Source organism: Felis catus, chromosome F1 (assembly GCF_018350175.1).
Source record: "Felis catus isolate Fca126 chromosome F1, F.catus_Fca126_mat1.0, whole genome shotgun sequence".
Taxonomy (NCBI): Eukaryota; Metazoa; Chordata; class Mammalia; order Carnivora; family Felidae; genus Felis; species Felis catus.
Genome location: NC_058384.1, coordinates 23,631,309 through 23,647,591, shown reverse-complemented (window position 1 = coordinate 23,647,591; position 16,283 = coordinate 23,631,309). Strand labels below are relative to the sequence as shown.

Here is a 16,283-nt window from a genome sequence, read left to right as displayed (position 1 = left end):
CAGATTTTCTCCTAGAGCCGCTAGAAGGAGGACCATCCTACAGACCAGCATTAGACGTCTGACCTCCAAATTGGTGTTTTAAAAATCCATAAGTCCTTGGTAATTTGTTAAGTAGCAGTAGGAAGCCAGTATAGATCCAGCACCTTGAAATATAGTAGTGCTATAATAAATACCTATAAATGTGGAGTAGCTTTGGAATCGGGAAGTGGACAGAGACTGGAAGAATTCTGAGGAGCAGGATAGAAAAAGCCTAGGTTGCCTTGTACATACAGTTCGTAGAAATAGGGATTTTAAAGATTCTTCTGGGGAGGGCTCAGAAAAAAGAGCATGGTGAAGAAAACCTGTGTCACCTCAGAGAATACAAGTCATCATAAACATACCGTTGGTAGAACCGTTGGACATGAGGGGCACCTGGGTCAGCTAAGCGGCCGATTTTTTAGCTCAGGTCATGATCTCATTGTTCATGAGTTCAAGTCCCGCATTGGGCTCTGTGCTGACAGCTTGGAGCCTGGAGCCTGCTTCAGATTCTGTCTCCCTCTCACTCTGCCCCTTCCCCGTTCATGCTCTGTCTCTCAAAAAATGAATAAACATCAGGGCACCTGGGTGGCTCAGTTGATTAAGCGTCCAACTTCGGCTCAGGTCATAATCTCACAGTTTGTGAGTTTGAGCCCTGCCTTGGACTCTGTGCTGAGAGCTCAGAGCCTGGAGCCTGCTTCAGATTCTGTAACTCCCTCTCTCTGTCTGTCTGTCTGTCTGTCTGTCTCTCTGTCTCTCTCTCTGTCTCAAAAATAAACTTTAAAATTTTGTTAAATGAAGGAACATTTAAACATTTTTAAAAATTAAGAAAAAAAAAGAAATACGGACGTGAAAGGTACCACCGGTAAGTGAAGGAAATGAGGAACATGTTATTAGAAACTGGAGGGAAGGCGGCACTTGTAATACGGTGGCCAAATGCTTAGCTAATCCTGTCCTACAAGGATGTGGAAAGCAGAACTTGTAAACAATGAACTTGAATCTTTAGCTGAGAAGACTTTTAAGTTGGAGTGTTGAAGTCAAGGCATAATTTCTTCTCGCTGCTGCTAGTGAAATGTGACAGGACAGAGCTAAATTGAAGGAAGAATTATTAATGGAAAAAGAGCCAGGACTTACTGGTTTGGGGAACTCTTAGTCTGTCCAGATTGCAAAAGATGCTAAAACTAGGAGATTCACTGTCAGGAACACATGCTCTGGGGAGACAGCCAAGGGTGTGGCCAATCTTTCGCTACTCTCTGGTAAAAATGAAAAGGTCAGAGTGTTCAGTCACACAGATGACTCTTTGAAGAGATGAGGCACGTATCCCCTCGGCTGTCTCAGCAGAAGCCAGGCTTAGAGATGGGGTTGTCTAGGAAGTATCTGTGGAAGAACCCGCTGTGTGATGAAGTGAACCCCCGTGCCACACACAGGAGGCCCGTGGCGTTCTTGAAGATATTACACCAGTTTGAACCAAAAGGGTCAGAGAGAGGGTGCATAAGGTGTCACACTCCCAAAATTCGTACAGGCAGGAAACAAGCTGATGAGACCGCCCAGCCACAAACATGCTGCTATCCTTCAAGAAGTAAGAATGACTCTACTCTACACGGGCCCGGGGAGCAGAGTCTTAATCCACAGAGGATGATTACCAGGCCTTAGAATCAAAGGGAGTCTGCCCAGTTGGATTTTGAAATTGCTTGGGACAAGGGACTCCTTTTTTTCTTCCATTTCTCCCTGTCTGAATGGGCATGCCTATAGCTGTCATCTCTTGCCTCCCCACCGTTGTATTTTGTGAGCAGGTAACTTGATTTCTAGTTCCACAGGTTCACAGATGGAGAGGAATTCTGCCCTAGGATGGATTAGACTCAGAGCCTCGTTCATACCTAATTTAGGTTATTTAGATAATGAGGTATGGGACTTTTGAGCTGATGAGATTTGCCTAATACTTGAGACTTGGGTTGATGCTGTATAGGGTTGAGACTCTGTGGTACCTTGGGGTGAACCTGTTTTGTATGTGGGAGACTTATTAATCTTTGGTATGAATCCAGGGGGAACCCTGTGGTAGGCCGAATAATTCCTGTCCACATCCTAATCCATGGAACCTGTAAATATGGTACCTTACACGGGAGAAGGGACGTTACAGGTGTGATTAAATTAAGGGTCTTGACATGGTGGAGAGATTATCTTGAATTATTTGAATAGGCCCAATATAATCACAGGGATCCTTTCAAGAGGGAGGTAGGAGAATCAGAGTTAGAAGAAGAAGATGCCGGGCACGCGGGTGGCTCAGTCGGTTAAGCATCCAGCCCTGGCTCGGGTCATGATCTCGCAGTTCGTGAGTTTGAGCCTTGCATCAGGCTATGTGCTCTCAGCGTATCCCTCTCTCTCTCTCTCAAAAACAAATAAACATTTAAAGAAAAAGAAGATGTAAGGACTGAGCAGAAGTCAGGAGAGAGGATGCTACAGTGCTGCTTCGAAGCTGGAGGAGGGGACCACAAGCCAGCTAGTGCAGGTAACGTGTAGACGACAAGAAAGTCAAGAAACAGATTCTCTCCTAAAGCCTCCAGATGGAAGGTAGCCGTGCAGCCTGCTGTTAGACTTCTGACCTCCAGAAGCGTAAGATAATAAATGCGTGTGGTTTTCAGCCCCTACATGCGTGTTAACTTGCTACGGCCGCAATAGGAGAACAGCAGATTTTCCGGGCACTGACAAATTTGGAATTGAAGAGAGATGTGGGTGTGTCCAGCGAGTTCAGGAAGGCTGGAGTCTGATTTTTGGCTGGCTTCTACAGCAGAGTGAGTGTGAGAAAAACAATCGTGCCTGGAAGAAAAACTGGATCATTTAACTTTTTGTTTTTAGCTTTGACATTTGCAGTCTCTCGACTTAGTGAGGAAAACCTGTCAAGATTTTGGTTCATCATGGGAAAAGTTCAGCAACTCTGCATAAATGGTGACTTTTTATGATGGATGATACATTTCTTCATTCTAATATTTTATTAACTTTGATCAAATATACTTTGATTTTTGTGGCTGTTTTTTTACCCACCAGAAACGTCTGTTATAAAGCATGGTTATTTTGTGCTAGACAGCTTTCTTAAATGCAATCTTTTAGGGACCACAGTCCATTGGTAGTTGAATTCCTAAAATGCTTGATCTTGTTGCTATGGATGACAATGGATATGATTGGCATCATATGTGTTTTGTTTGATGGTTGGAGAGATGTGAGAAATGGAAAAGTCAAGAAGTGTGTGGGGTTGGGTGTAGGTGCAGTTTTCTGGGGTATAAATCACAGATTGTGCCTTTCTTCCCTCTTACCTGGATCCAGGGAGCGTTTAGCCTGATTTATTAATGCTTGTCCACTACATCAGCGTGTCAAGCACTTTCACCTTTGTTTTGCATTCTAACCTCTGAATGGCATTTTAGCCCAATTTAAACTTTCAACACTGAAGTTTCTTCCCTATTCCTATGAATCACACATAATTTAGTACAAATACATAATGACACAGTTGTACATCAGATTATTCAGAAAAGAAGACTGCTATGATTAATGTCAGGTAGTTCTGTGGTCAAGAAAACATACTTTTTTCTTTTTTTAGGTGAGCATTATGGTGGTCATTAGGACTATTCATGAATATTCCAGTTCTAGCTCTTTTCAGACACATAGTAGGATTATACTTTCTCCACTCTCTTGAATTTTCATGTGGTTCTCTGATCCGCTCTGGCCAAGTAAGTATGAGCACTTAACTGTTCTGCTCTGGTCTTCCCTCCCCTGCCATGCTGATTATGACAGCACGTGCTGACATGGGACCTCTGTGAGCCTGAATCCCTGAGGAGCGGGGACACACAAAGCCCTGCTGCTCGTCTGCACATATAGCATGTGCAAGACGTAAACTTGTATCTTATTGAACCACCAGTACTGGGGACTCTTTCTTACCGTGGTGTAATCTCCCCCGTTCTAAGTGATATTCAGTGTCTCAGACAAAAACTGAATGTGGTTCTGACAAGTTAATTATTTGGGTATGTATTAATACTTCTTTGAAAAACTCGGAGAGGGGCACCTGGATGGCTCAGTCAGTTAAGTGTCCGACTCTTGATTTCGGCTCATGTCATGATCTCACGGTTGTGAGTTCAAGGCCCACATCAGGCCCTGCGCTGACAGCATGGAGCCTGCTTGGGATTCTCTGTCTCCCTCTCTGCTCCTCCCCTGCTCATGTTCTCTTTCTCTCTCAAAATAAATAAGCTTTAAAAAAAAAAAAACAAACTTGGAGATACCTCATCTTATTGCAAACATCCTCAGTTTCCAAGTCTCAGTATAATTTGACAACATTATATATACCTTGTTACTTTTAATTACTGAAATACTGGCATAGTGACTTTAATGACTGTCTTAAATTTGTCAGTACACAACTTAATCTATTCTGAGCAATTTCTTACAACTGTTTATTTTTTAAAGTTACTTAAAAAATTTTTTTTTCAACGTTTATTTATTTTGGGAACAGAGAGAGACAGAGCATGAACGGGGGAGGGGCAGAGAGAGAGGGAGACACAGAATCAGAAACAGGCTCCAGGCTCTGAGCCATCAGCCCAGAGCCTGACGCGGGGCTCGAACTCATGGACCGCGAGATCGTGACCTGGCTGAAGTCGGACGCTTAACCGACTGCGCCACCCAGGCGCCCCTAAAGTTACTTTAAATGTTTACAATCTATCTGGAGAAACAACAGTGCAAAATATATTAGGAGCCTTAAGACTGATTTGCCTGCCGCACTTAATATTTGCTCAGTGTAAAACGAGATACATGGCTGTATTTTAATTTATAGAAAAAGAATTTCCATAAAGCTGATACTTTCCACGTCACTTCCATCACTACTGAAATTCTAACCAAATACCAATAATTTGAATAATCTCCTTGGACAGGTAATTATGGATGGAAGTGTTGAGTTCATGAAATTATGATAATGTAGATAGATCTAAGTCAACACTTGCATCTAGTGGCTGGGACCTTGCTATTTTTTAATATCCAAACATTGTGGTAGAATGAATGTGGCTCAGCTAATCACCATCATTCAGAAGACAAAAGCTAAAATTCCTTAATTTTTTTTTTAACATTTATTCATTTTTGAGAGTGAGAGAGACAGAGCATGAACGGGGGAGGGGTAGAAAGTTTGGGTGACACAGAATCCGAAGCAGGCTCCAGGCTCTGAGCTGTCAGCACAGAGCCTGATGTGGGGCTTGAACTCACGGACCACAAAATCATGACCTGAGCCAAAGTCGGACGCTTAACCGACTGAGCCACACAGGCACCCCCCACCCACTTTGTTTTTGAAAGAAACAGTATCCTATCTCATGTTAATACCACATGAGAAATCACATATAAGACATCAAATGAGGCTGTTTTCTTAGAGAGTACATCCTATGGGTTACTCCTTCAAAGTGGAATAATTACTTATTTTATAGCTGATGTCTTCCTGTTTTAAAAATATGTGTATGCCCCCTCCCCCACACCCTGAATCTTTTCTAGTTTTCGTGTACTCTCTAAAATGCAGGGATTCAGTTGTACACACACGCGATCTGTATGTAGGGAGGACTCTTGGCAAAGTCACATTGAGTGAGTGCTTTTGTGTCTTTGCTCTGAACAGCTCCTTCACTAGCAATTCCAGGGGCTGTTTCTCCAACCCCCACTACTTGTCTCTAGGACTCCAGCTTCCTGCATCCATCTGGTCCCTGAAATTTCTTTATAAGACTGAACTTCCTACTGTTGGGCCCAAAAAAAGAAATTGAGGTTCCTCCCCACGCTTCCAACCCAGGAACAGCTCAGGGAGACTCACAGGGTGACAGCTACCTAGATCCACTCAGACTCAGGGGACAACACAGGCCAACAAGTGATGGAAGAAAAGAAGTTCCATTTCTCACCAACAGGGAGGGAGCTTTCTGTCAGATGCCTAGACACATTGTGTGGCCGCCTTCAGAATTAAGGAGGGGTGGGGCGCCTGGCTGGCTCAGTCAGTGGAGCATGCGACTCTTGATCTCAGGGTTGTGAGTTTGGGCCCCGTGTTGGGTGTAGAGGTTACATAAAAATAAAATCTTCAAAAAAAAAAAAAAAAGAAGAAGAAGGGGAGGTTCGGGGAAATTTTTTAAAGAAGCTGTCAGTTTCTCTCAGGGTTCTGACTTTCCCTTTGGGAGATGCCACCCAGGGATTGGGGAAGCAGCATAAATACAGTTGGTTTGACTGTCTCCGGCCTCAGAGGAACTAAGAGAATGTTAAGTTTACTCTAGACACCGGCAAGTGTGTTCTGTTCATAAAGAGAGAAAATTACTCCAAGCAAAGGAGAAAGTTGTTTGATTTACTGTTTACATAAACCTGTCACTACCTGGCATTAGTTTGCAAATATTTTTGAGAAACGAATGCTTTTTTCCAACTTACAGAGCCCCTAAGTATAAAACAGTTAAAGGGGTTGCTGCTCTGGTGGGCCTCTCTACGGACCCCCAGAGCGGCTTTGCAGCATATTTAGCACAAAGGTATCTTTTCTCTAAAGCAGAAGTTCTCAAACTTTTTTTGAATTTAAGAGTCACCTAGGACTCTTCTTTAAAATGCACCTTCTGGGCCTCAATCCCAGAGACTCACACTCAGGAAGTCTTGGGTAGGGCCTGGGAATCTGTATTTATCATGCATCCCAGATGATTCTGATACCAGCATGGATGGGTCATGAACCGCTGCTCTACAGACTGCTTTCTGGTGGCCTTTCAATGGCTTCATCTTAGCCCCACTTGGTCCCAGCTTATTTTAGGTACTTAGTTTACAAGTGTCATATACCAATAAAAGGGGCTTTTCTGCCAGGGAAAATGCTATCTTAGTTACCTCTTCCTCTTCCAAATTCTGCGTTCCTGTGTCTGGAGCACTCCAGATGTGGCACGACTCTCGGCTCTCTGGTGAGTCTGCTCTATCTGAGGCTCCCAATACCCTCATCCTTCCAGCCCTTTCTGGTTTTCTCTGTTTGTTTGCTTTTCTTTTTCTTTTTCTTTTTCTTTGTTTAAGCAGACCTCTTTAAACCTCCCCTTCCCCAACCAACAAACCCTGAGGAGAGTTAAGTGATGTTTATCAGCAAATATAAAACTGACATCTTGGTGCAAACACAGCTAACTGATAAACACGTCAATGATCCTGTGTAGCAAGGTGCTGGATGTTCTGAGGGATACAGAGAACGAATCCAAATGAGTCATGTTTTTAAAAATAAATGAAGCCCACAATCAGACAGCACTTGACGGGCAATAATTAAAAAGACACTATCAAGTGTTGGCGGGGACATGGAGAAAGTGGAACCGTCTTGCACCCCAAGTGAGAATGTCAAATGGTGCAGCCACTTTGGAGAACAGTTTGGTGATATCTTAAATAGTTAAATGTACCTCACCATATAATCGAGCTCTTCAGTGTTAGGAATCTGCCCAAGAGAAGCGACAAAGACTTACACATGAGTGTTCATAGAAATATTATTCATAATATCCTCAAGCTTGAAACAACCCAAATATGCGTCCAGTGGTGAATGCATATAATACGGTATATCCATACATTGGAATATCATTTAGCAGTTAAAAGAAATGAAATACTAAAAGATGCAACAATATAGATAAGCCTCAGAAACATTATAAGCGAAAGATGCCAGACACCAAAGGCTATATATTATAAGGTTCCATGTACGTGAATCTATAAAAGGCATACTCAGAGAGACAGAAAGCAGATTTGTGGTTGCCTGAGGCTACAGAGGAGAGCAGAAAACAACTGCCAGTGGGTTTGAAGAAACTTTTTAGGATGACGGAACAGTTCTAAAACTGGATTGTGGTGGTAATTACACAGTTCAGTAAACTTACCAAAATCACTTAATCACACATTTATAATGGAATTTTATGGAATTTAAATGTTACCACGATAAAGTGGTTAAATATTTTTTAAAACAAGGCATATAGCAAATTAAAGAATCAGTTGTTCCCCTTTCTGCAAAAAAAATAGAGAGGTACAGGGGCGCCTGGGTGGCTCAGTCGGTTAAGCGTCTGACTTCAGCTCAGGTCATGACATGATCTCTCAGTCCGTGAGTTCCAGCCCTGTGTCGGGCTCTGTGCTGACAGCTCAGAGCCTGGAGCCTGTTTCAGATTCTGTGTCTCCCTCTTTCTCTGACCCTCCCCCATTCATGCTCTGTCTCTCTCTGTCTCAAAAATAAATAAATGTTAAAAAAAAAAAAAAGAAAGAAAGAAATAGAGAGATACAAGTCAGAGTATGGCCTGCAGGCCCCGGGGTCCCTATAACATTCTCAGGATGTCCTCGAGGTCATTTTCCTCACAATGCTAAGAAGCATTTTGCCTTTTTTGCTGTGTTGACATTTGCACTGATGATAAAGAAGTGGCAGCGGGTGAAACTGCTGGTGTCTTAACACCAGTCAAGGCGGTGGCACCAAACCTCGTCAGCAGTCATCGTATCCACCACCACCATGTGCTTGTAATGGAAGAACACGTTCCACGGTCACTTCAGAGTGTCCTTCATGAAGCAGTAAATTTTATTTAATGATATTGTCTTGTGCCTTGGATGCATACCTTCTTAAAAATTTTTTTAATGTTTGTTTATTTTTGAGAGAGAGAGAGAGAGAGAGAGAGAGAGAGAGAGAGAGAGACAGAGTGCAAGTGGGGGAGGGCCAGAGAGAGAGGGAGACACAGAATCCGAAGCGGGCTCCAGGCTCTGTCAGCACAGAGCTCAACGGGGGGGCTTGAACCCACAAACTGTGAGATCGTGACCTGAGCCGAAGTCGGACGCTTACCCGACTGAGCCACCCAGGCACACCTGTGCACAGCTTTGTAATAGTCTATGCGATGAAATGGGAGATAGGCACACATAAAACATTTTTTCTGCACACCCAGGTAGGACGGTTATCCCAAGGAAAAGTACTTCTGCAGTTGATTGAGTTGCAGGCTGAACTAGCAATTGTTTTTATGGAACACCGTCTCTACTTTAGAAAAAAAAATGTGTGGGGGCGCCTGGGTGGCGCGGTCGGTTAAGCGTCCAACTTCAGCCAGGTCACGATCTTGCGGTCTGTGAGTTCGAGCCCCGTGTCAGGCTCTGGGCTGATGGCTCGGAGCCTGGAGCCTGTTTCCGATTCTGTGTCTCCCTCTCTCTCTGCCCCTCCCCCGTTCATGCTCTGTCTCTCTCTGTCCCAAAAATAAATAAAAAACGTTGAAAAAAAATTTAAAAAAAAATGTGTGGCAGATAAATTATGGATATTCAGACTTGGGTATTTGGCAAACATCGTCTCAAGAATGAATGAAGAGAACTTGTCACTTCAAAGACAACAATTGGCAGTATGTGTTGCCAGTCATAATATTCAAATGTTAAACCAAAATTAGAATTTTGGAAAACTTTATACCACCACGAGCTTCCATCAGGATCTCCTGACAGATTTCTGTCAGGAATCTGACAGCTTCTGTCAAGATTTTCCTGATGAGATCGATGGTGATTTTAACAAATGTGATTTCTTTTTTCATCTTGTATAATGAAATGTGTCAAAATTTGGAGAATATGGGCAAAGGGTGCTTGATACTAAAACGGTTTGAGAACTGCCGGCCTAGTGGCCGATAGCGTGGACGCGGAGGACCCTTCTTGGGTTGAAATCCCAACGCTATCACTTATTTCTTGCGTGGTCTCAGGTAAGTGCTTCATCTCTCAATGCCTCAGCTTTCTCATCTATAAAATGGGGATAAAAACGGTACCTATTGGGGCGCGTGGGTGGCTCAGTTGGTCAAGCGTCTGATTCTTGGTTTCTGCTCAGGTTCATGATCCATGTCGGGCTCTGTGCTGCCAGCATGGAGCCTGCTTGGGGCTCGCTCTCTCTCCCTCTCTCTCTGCCCTTCCCCCACTCATGGTGTCTCTGTCCCTATCACAGTAAGTCAATAAACTTTAAAATAAGAAGAAGAAGAAAGTAAAAATAAAACTGGTAGCTATCTCAGAAATGTGGACATAAAAATGAGTTAATATATGTAAATAATTGTGAATATTAAAATGAGTTCATATACGGAGATCACTTAGAATAGTGCCTGACTTAGAGTATGTGGTCATTGGGTCGTTGTTACGATCTTGGTGAGTGGTGATTTGTAAAAACGAATGCATTTTACATGTGCAATCCATAGAAATGTGTGTGTAATTATGTATACTTTCTTTTTCCTTTTGTGGAACTGGGAAATCTGAAGCTGAGATTCCTTCCCGAGCCTCTGCCTCGGTTTTGGCCCTCCCGCTTCCTGGCAGTGTGCACCTGTGCGTGGTGTCCGGGGGGCTGGCTCGTTCCCGCTCGGGGACTGAGTGCCCGGCCCGTCCGCCCAGCCTCTGTTGCTTGGGGTTTCCTTCTTCTCCTAGCAACCACACAGTGTGGTTTTAAGGAAGATGTGGTGACTCAGTGCCATTATGAAGGGTACGGTTTAATAGATTGAGTATAAACAGAATACAGTTGTGTACGGTTTCTAGTCTTAGTATTAGAAGCCGCGTTCCTGCCTCAGCAGTGTTCAAAATGACATCATTTTAGCTCAGTGTTTGGGAACTTATGTGAGTAGAGAAAAAGTGGAAGGCCCCGTCATATGTCTATTTTCAGTGCTTAATCCAAGCTGACAGGAAGTTTAAGGGGAAAAAGATGACTAACTTGGAACCTACCCCTGCAGTCCTTCCAGAGGGACGACATGTGAGCTATTTTTCTCTCTCACTGTTAAAAAGACGTTCATCACATGTTGACCTTGCTCACTTGTGCAACCAGTAATGTGACGCGCAGCTCCCGTCAAGTGCTGGGCCTCGCCCTCCCGGAGCCGGTGCCCTGCTTTGTAAACACGAAGGTACTTTGTCTGTTGTTCCCTGACTGTGTCAGCAGAAGGAACAGTTATATATTTTATACCCATTAAAAGGTTGTGAAAACACTCCAAAGTTTAGTGTGAGGTAAAGAAGGTAAGATAGACTGCCAAAGAATCGTAATGGTTGTTTCTTTTCCTAGAAGATCACAGACAAAATTACCCTCTGTTGTGGAGTACCGATGTTACACAGATACGCTCACGTTTGATGGTGAATAGCCAAAAACCCACAGTGTGTAAATCACTGGAGGTTCATGGATTTAAATGGCTTCTGCTATCCTGAGAGAAAGATGAACTCTTGAAACAAGAGTTCATTTGGGGGCCATCTGTTTTATCTGTCATCCCACATCCCTCTGCATCTGGGAAGAACAGTGGGCCAGCCCATGCGAGTCTTTATTCCTTGCCCCAGCCTAGGCTTTGAATTATTGCTGCACATCAAGATCCTTGCACGCACACCGGCACTTGTTAAATAGGTTGAGAACAGCCCTGACTTTCATTTCGGGGGTGTGTTTTGGGAGCCAATTATAACGCCTCCTGAATATTTTGTAAAGGTAATGTTGTATAAATACAAAGCAGTGCCATCATTGAGATGGTCTAAATACAGAGCAGTACCACGACTGAGGCAGCGTGCTTACGGATATACTTGCATTTTAAGATTTGAGAGTGTTTCTTTCCCACGTGGCTAGTATACTGGGAATAGAAAATCAGATCAGACTAAAAGCCAAAGAAGTGCTTCTCGAATATAGGTTGGTAGTGAATTTTATTAATTCAATTGAATTCAATCTCACAATATTTGTTATGGGTGGAATAGATTTAGTTATTTTTAATCATGTTCTTCTCTCTGTCACTGCTAGGGCCTTGTGCAAACTTCATGTCTCAATAACTACAGATGTCTTTTATAAATAGAATGCACTGAAGTTAGTTGACCTGGGCATGTGAACAGTGTCTGTGATTATACTACGGCAGCTCTTTGACACTAGAATCTTCTGTTCTTTGAGTCCCTTCCTATTTTTAGTAACTCCTAAAAACACCTAAAAATCACATATGAGTTGCACATAATTTTCAAAAATAGTTAATAGCTGTTTTTAAAACTCCCGCCTCTTATCACGACAGTGTTCCAAAATCTTTGGCGGTTTCCCCTTACAGTGTGATATCTTTGCAAGGATTTTTGTCCTTGTGAAGTAACCAGGTGTGAAGGGTCTCAAGCAAAACTAACATTTCTGTGATGACAGTTTATGCTGCTGTTTAATTGTCGATTCTCATCTTGTCTTCTATGTGTCTGTTTGTGTTTTTCAGGAAAAAAGTGCCAGTTCAAATGTAAGACTTAAAACTAATAAAGAGATTCCAGGATTAGTTCATCAACCCAGAGCAAAGTAAGTTCTAGTTCCTTTTTTCCTTATATTGTTTTTAAAGCTAATAATATTTTCAGAGTGAGCTCAGTTTTGCCTGCCAGATAATCAAGATGTATTATAAAGCTTCAGTGATTGAGACACTGTGATTTGGTCTAATGGAACAGAGCAGAGAGTGCCAAAAAAGACCCACAATAACTGACAGAACAGACCTGTCAAATCAGAAGAAAATAAAAGGAAATATCTTTATGACTATGGGGTAGGGAAGAATTTTGAAAAAGTCACAAAAGATGCAGATCTTTGAAGAAAAATGATTAATATGACTGCATTAAAATTAAGAACTTCTTTTTATCAAAATTTGCTGTAGGAGAATAGAAGGAAGTGATGGAATATATTTACCACGCGTATAATTGACAACGGTTGGGTTTCCAGAATATGTAAAGTAACTCTATAAATCAATAAGTAAAAAGCAGAGAGCTCATAGAAAAAGAAGCTAAAGATACGAACAACCATTTTACTGAAGAGGAAACATGAATAGCTAACGTCTAGGAAGAAATACCATTTCACACCACAAGATTGGCAAAAAATTTAGAAGTCTGACAATACAAATGGTTGACCAGGATGTTGAACAACAGGCCTCTTTACCCCAGTGGAAGTATAAACTGGTACAATTACTTTGGAAAAGTTTGTAGTTTCTAAGAAAATTGTACCTGGGCATACCTTGCCCACCAGCGATTCCCCCTCTCAGGTATATACCCTAGAAAAACTTGTACATGGGTGCTGGAAGACCTAGTTGACCTGGAGAATTCTACATATCAGTGAAAATGAATGACTTAGAGCTGCACCTGTCAAGATGGAAGAAGGTCATGAATGTAAGGCTGCACTGGAAGGGAAGTAAGTGGTAGTCCCTGCCTGCTATAGTTTCATTTGCATAAAGTTCAAAAACAAGCCGAATGAATCAACCTATTATATATGTCTGTGATAAAACAATAAAGACAAGCAAGGAAATGAAAAGGCATTAAACTTGGAAGCATGGTTCTTTCTCACTGGATGGAAGACAATGGGACCAGGGGTTCTGTTTCTTAATCTGAGTGGTGATGATATGGGTGTTCCTTTAACTATTGTTATGTAAAACTGTACAAGTAACATATGTTTTCTGTGTGTTATGAATTGCACAATTAAAAAGTTAAAGAGAATAATGGGTATTTTTCTAGATTGTTCAAGAACCGAATCTACCTTGGCGATAAAATGCACTTTGTGTGACACTCAAGCTATCTCTCCTTTCCTTCAAAGAGGCTCCATTTTCCCAGAGCTACAAATCTGTTTTGTGGTGTTCCATCTAAATATGAACAAATTCCCTGAGGGTGCTGATCACACTGGTGGCACAGTCACCCCCACCCTAAAATAAATTCATGTATGTAGTAGTAGTTCCATAAATCCATGCCATAAGCAGAAGAAGTTGTGTTATGTCTGATTCTTCCCAGGAAATCGAGACAAAAATAACCTAGTTCATAATCACTTTACCCTGGCTTGGTGTCTGTGGAGGTGCTGCAGGTGGTTAGGCCTCTTCAGGGGGTGGTGATGAGCTCAAGGATTTAATTTTTTTACCTTCAAAGGAAATTGGACATTTTAAAATCCACTTATCATCTATAATGTCAATGGAATAGTAAAGCCGATTTTTGAACCGTTGGGTACACATTATGTCATAATCACAACCTTCCTGTCCACTTCACTGATAATCACTTTTATCAACACTAATTGTATCTGCCTTGGAGAGACAGCAGATATCTCATGATACAACCAAGTCATGTTTCAATCCAAGCCATTCAATATATGCTATTTTTAAATGTTTCCCATATCTCTGAGTTCTAAGAAGAGACTATAAGAAGGAGAATTTCTTTTTCCCTTTAGTGTGAATACTTATTTAATTTAGACATACTGAAGCAGCCTCCTTTGCAAACTGATATGTGCTGAAGCTTTCAGAGAAATTGACTAAATTGGCTTGTGTGTTTACATTAAAATTAGGAAGAAAATCCTCTGTTATTCGTGTGTGTGTGTGTGTGTGTGTGTGTGTGTGTGTGTGTGTGCGTTTTAAACTATGAGTCAGAACCTGGGTTACTGGAATTCAACTACAAAATCTTTCTGGAAGGCCACAAGAAGTTTTACTTTTCCTCCTTGCTGACACAGGTGATTAAGAAACTATTATTTATTATGCAGTGTATACATAAGATAATGAGTTTCTTTTCCCCAGAAGTGGAAGGACAATCCCATACCTGATAACAGGAGATTTATTAATAATAAAGGTAGATGGTCTTCACATCTTCATCTGAGGTACTATGCAGAGCACATTCTTACTGACTTTGGGATCTCAGGAGAGTGATCTAATGTCATCAGGCTTCAGTTTTCTCAGAGAAAAATAGAGGAGAATCATCGTCTCTTACAGGGCTAGAGATATTTATAAATGAAATAATGTATGACCCAGTGCCAGTCACAGTATCTGATGCTGGTAAGAATGCCTTAACAGTTAGAAACAACCCAAATGCCCTTTGGGGCGCCTGAGTGGCTCAGTCGGTTGAGCTTCCGGCTCTTGGTTTCAACTCAGGTCATGACCTCAATGGTTTGTGAGTCCTGAATTGGGCTCTGCACTGAGAGTGCAGAACATGCTTGGGATTCTCCCATTCCCTCTCTCTCTCTGCCCCTCCCCCCATCAATAAAATAAACTTTATTTCAAAAAAAAAGAAAAGAAAAGAAATAACCCAAATGCCCTTTTACAGGAAGTTGGGTAAATGAACCCCACTGCCTTCACACAGTGAAATATTAGTTAAAACTCACAACACTAGAGGGACCGAGGAATATAATAATAGGAGAAAAGAGTAAATCTTGAAAGATTACAGAAAGCATGATGCACTCTTTGTAAAGTTAAAAACAACTAAATAAATCATCTTCTTTTTAGAGCACACGTAGAGGCAGTAAAGCTATACAAAGGGAAAGTAAGGGGATGTTGGTTCCCTTGAATTGAGGAAACACACATGGGTAGGAAGTAAATTAGCTCTAGGTTGTTGTCAAGGTCCTCGCATTCGTTTTTTACTTTGGCTTCATGAGTGCATATTATGCTATTTAAAAAAAGTATATTCGACTAAATAAAAGTAGCTGTGCGTGACTATAAGCAAGGGTGTGTCATAATGTGAGGATTAGGATTAAGCCACTTGCCCGAGATCCAATTGAGCAATGATGATGATGATTTTGAAGAAATAACTATTCAGGCCAAGATTTGCCAGGAACCCACTGAGTAATTGCATTTCATTTTTGCAGGTGAAGTATTAGGGAGTTAGGACCTTGTCTTCTGATACTTTTGTGGCTTGGGCTTTTATTATTGGAAACTTTTTTTTAAGTCCCTAAAAATGAAAGCCATATATCTTTCAGCTCAAACCCTCATCTTGCCCACCCTCTTCATTCCTTTGATTACTTGTCTTTAAGATTCCATACTGTTATCATCCCTAGTCTCATGAAACTGAGAAATCACAGACAGAAGAGTCTTTGACGATTCAAGGTTAACTCACAAGAGCTCTGCCAGCACCAACTGGGGGCATGGGAAGTGCTCCAGGAAAACGTTGTGCTTTCCGCGACTGAGTTTATTAGAAAGAAATAGGAATTACTGAAATTGTTAAGTTTGATTAGTTAAATCAAGTACCAGCATACAGACTTTTCTAAAAGACTTTTAGATCTAATTAATCTTGGCATCAAATACTCACTTTGTAAGTGGATTCATAAACAGTCTAATTATCCCTTTCTAATACCTTGAGGAAAGACAGGCCGGTGTGCTTTTTTCTCCCACACCATTCACAGCCACCAAATTGTGCAGCAGAAAGGGCTTAAGAATCCAGTTATTACTTAAGGACTGGTTCTCACAGCGCAGTTTGAAGGTAAAAACTAATATTAATGCCATTGTGTTGATAGAGTTTCCACGTGAAAAAGAGAGCATCCGTGTTTATCCCGGCAGGAGACCGCTGAGACGGATCATTTATTTCATCAGAGTGAAAATGCCATCTCTGTCCCTGTC

The 16,283-nt window shown here is 41.8% G+C and overlaps 1 protein-coding gene across 1 annotated transcript in view; it reads left to right on the top strand.

Annotated features, from left to right (window-relative positions):
• CF1H1orf21 (chromosome F1 C1orf21 homolog) overlaps positions 1-16,283 on the top strand; it is a 146,191-nt gene that overhangs the window by 103,074 nt on the left and 26,834 nt on the right. Inside the window, exon 3 of the mRNA XM_003999255.6 lies at positions 12,171-12,247. Coding sequence (XP_003999304.1) covers positions 12,171-12,247 — 77 coding nt within the window. The remainder of the gene's footprint in view (positions 1-12,170; positions 12,248-16,283) is intronic.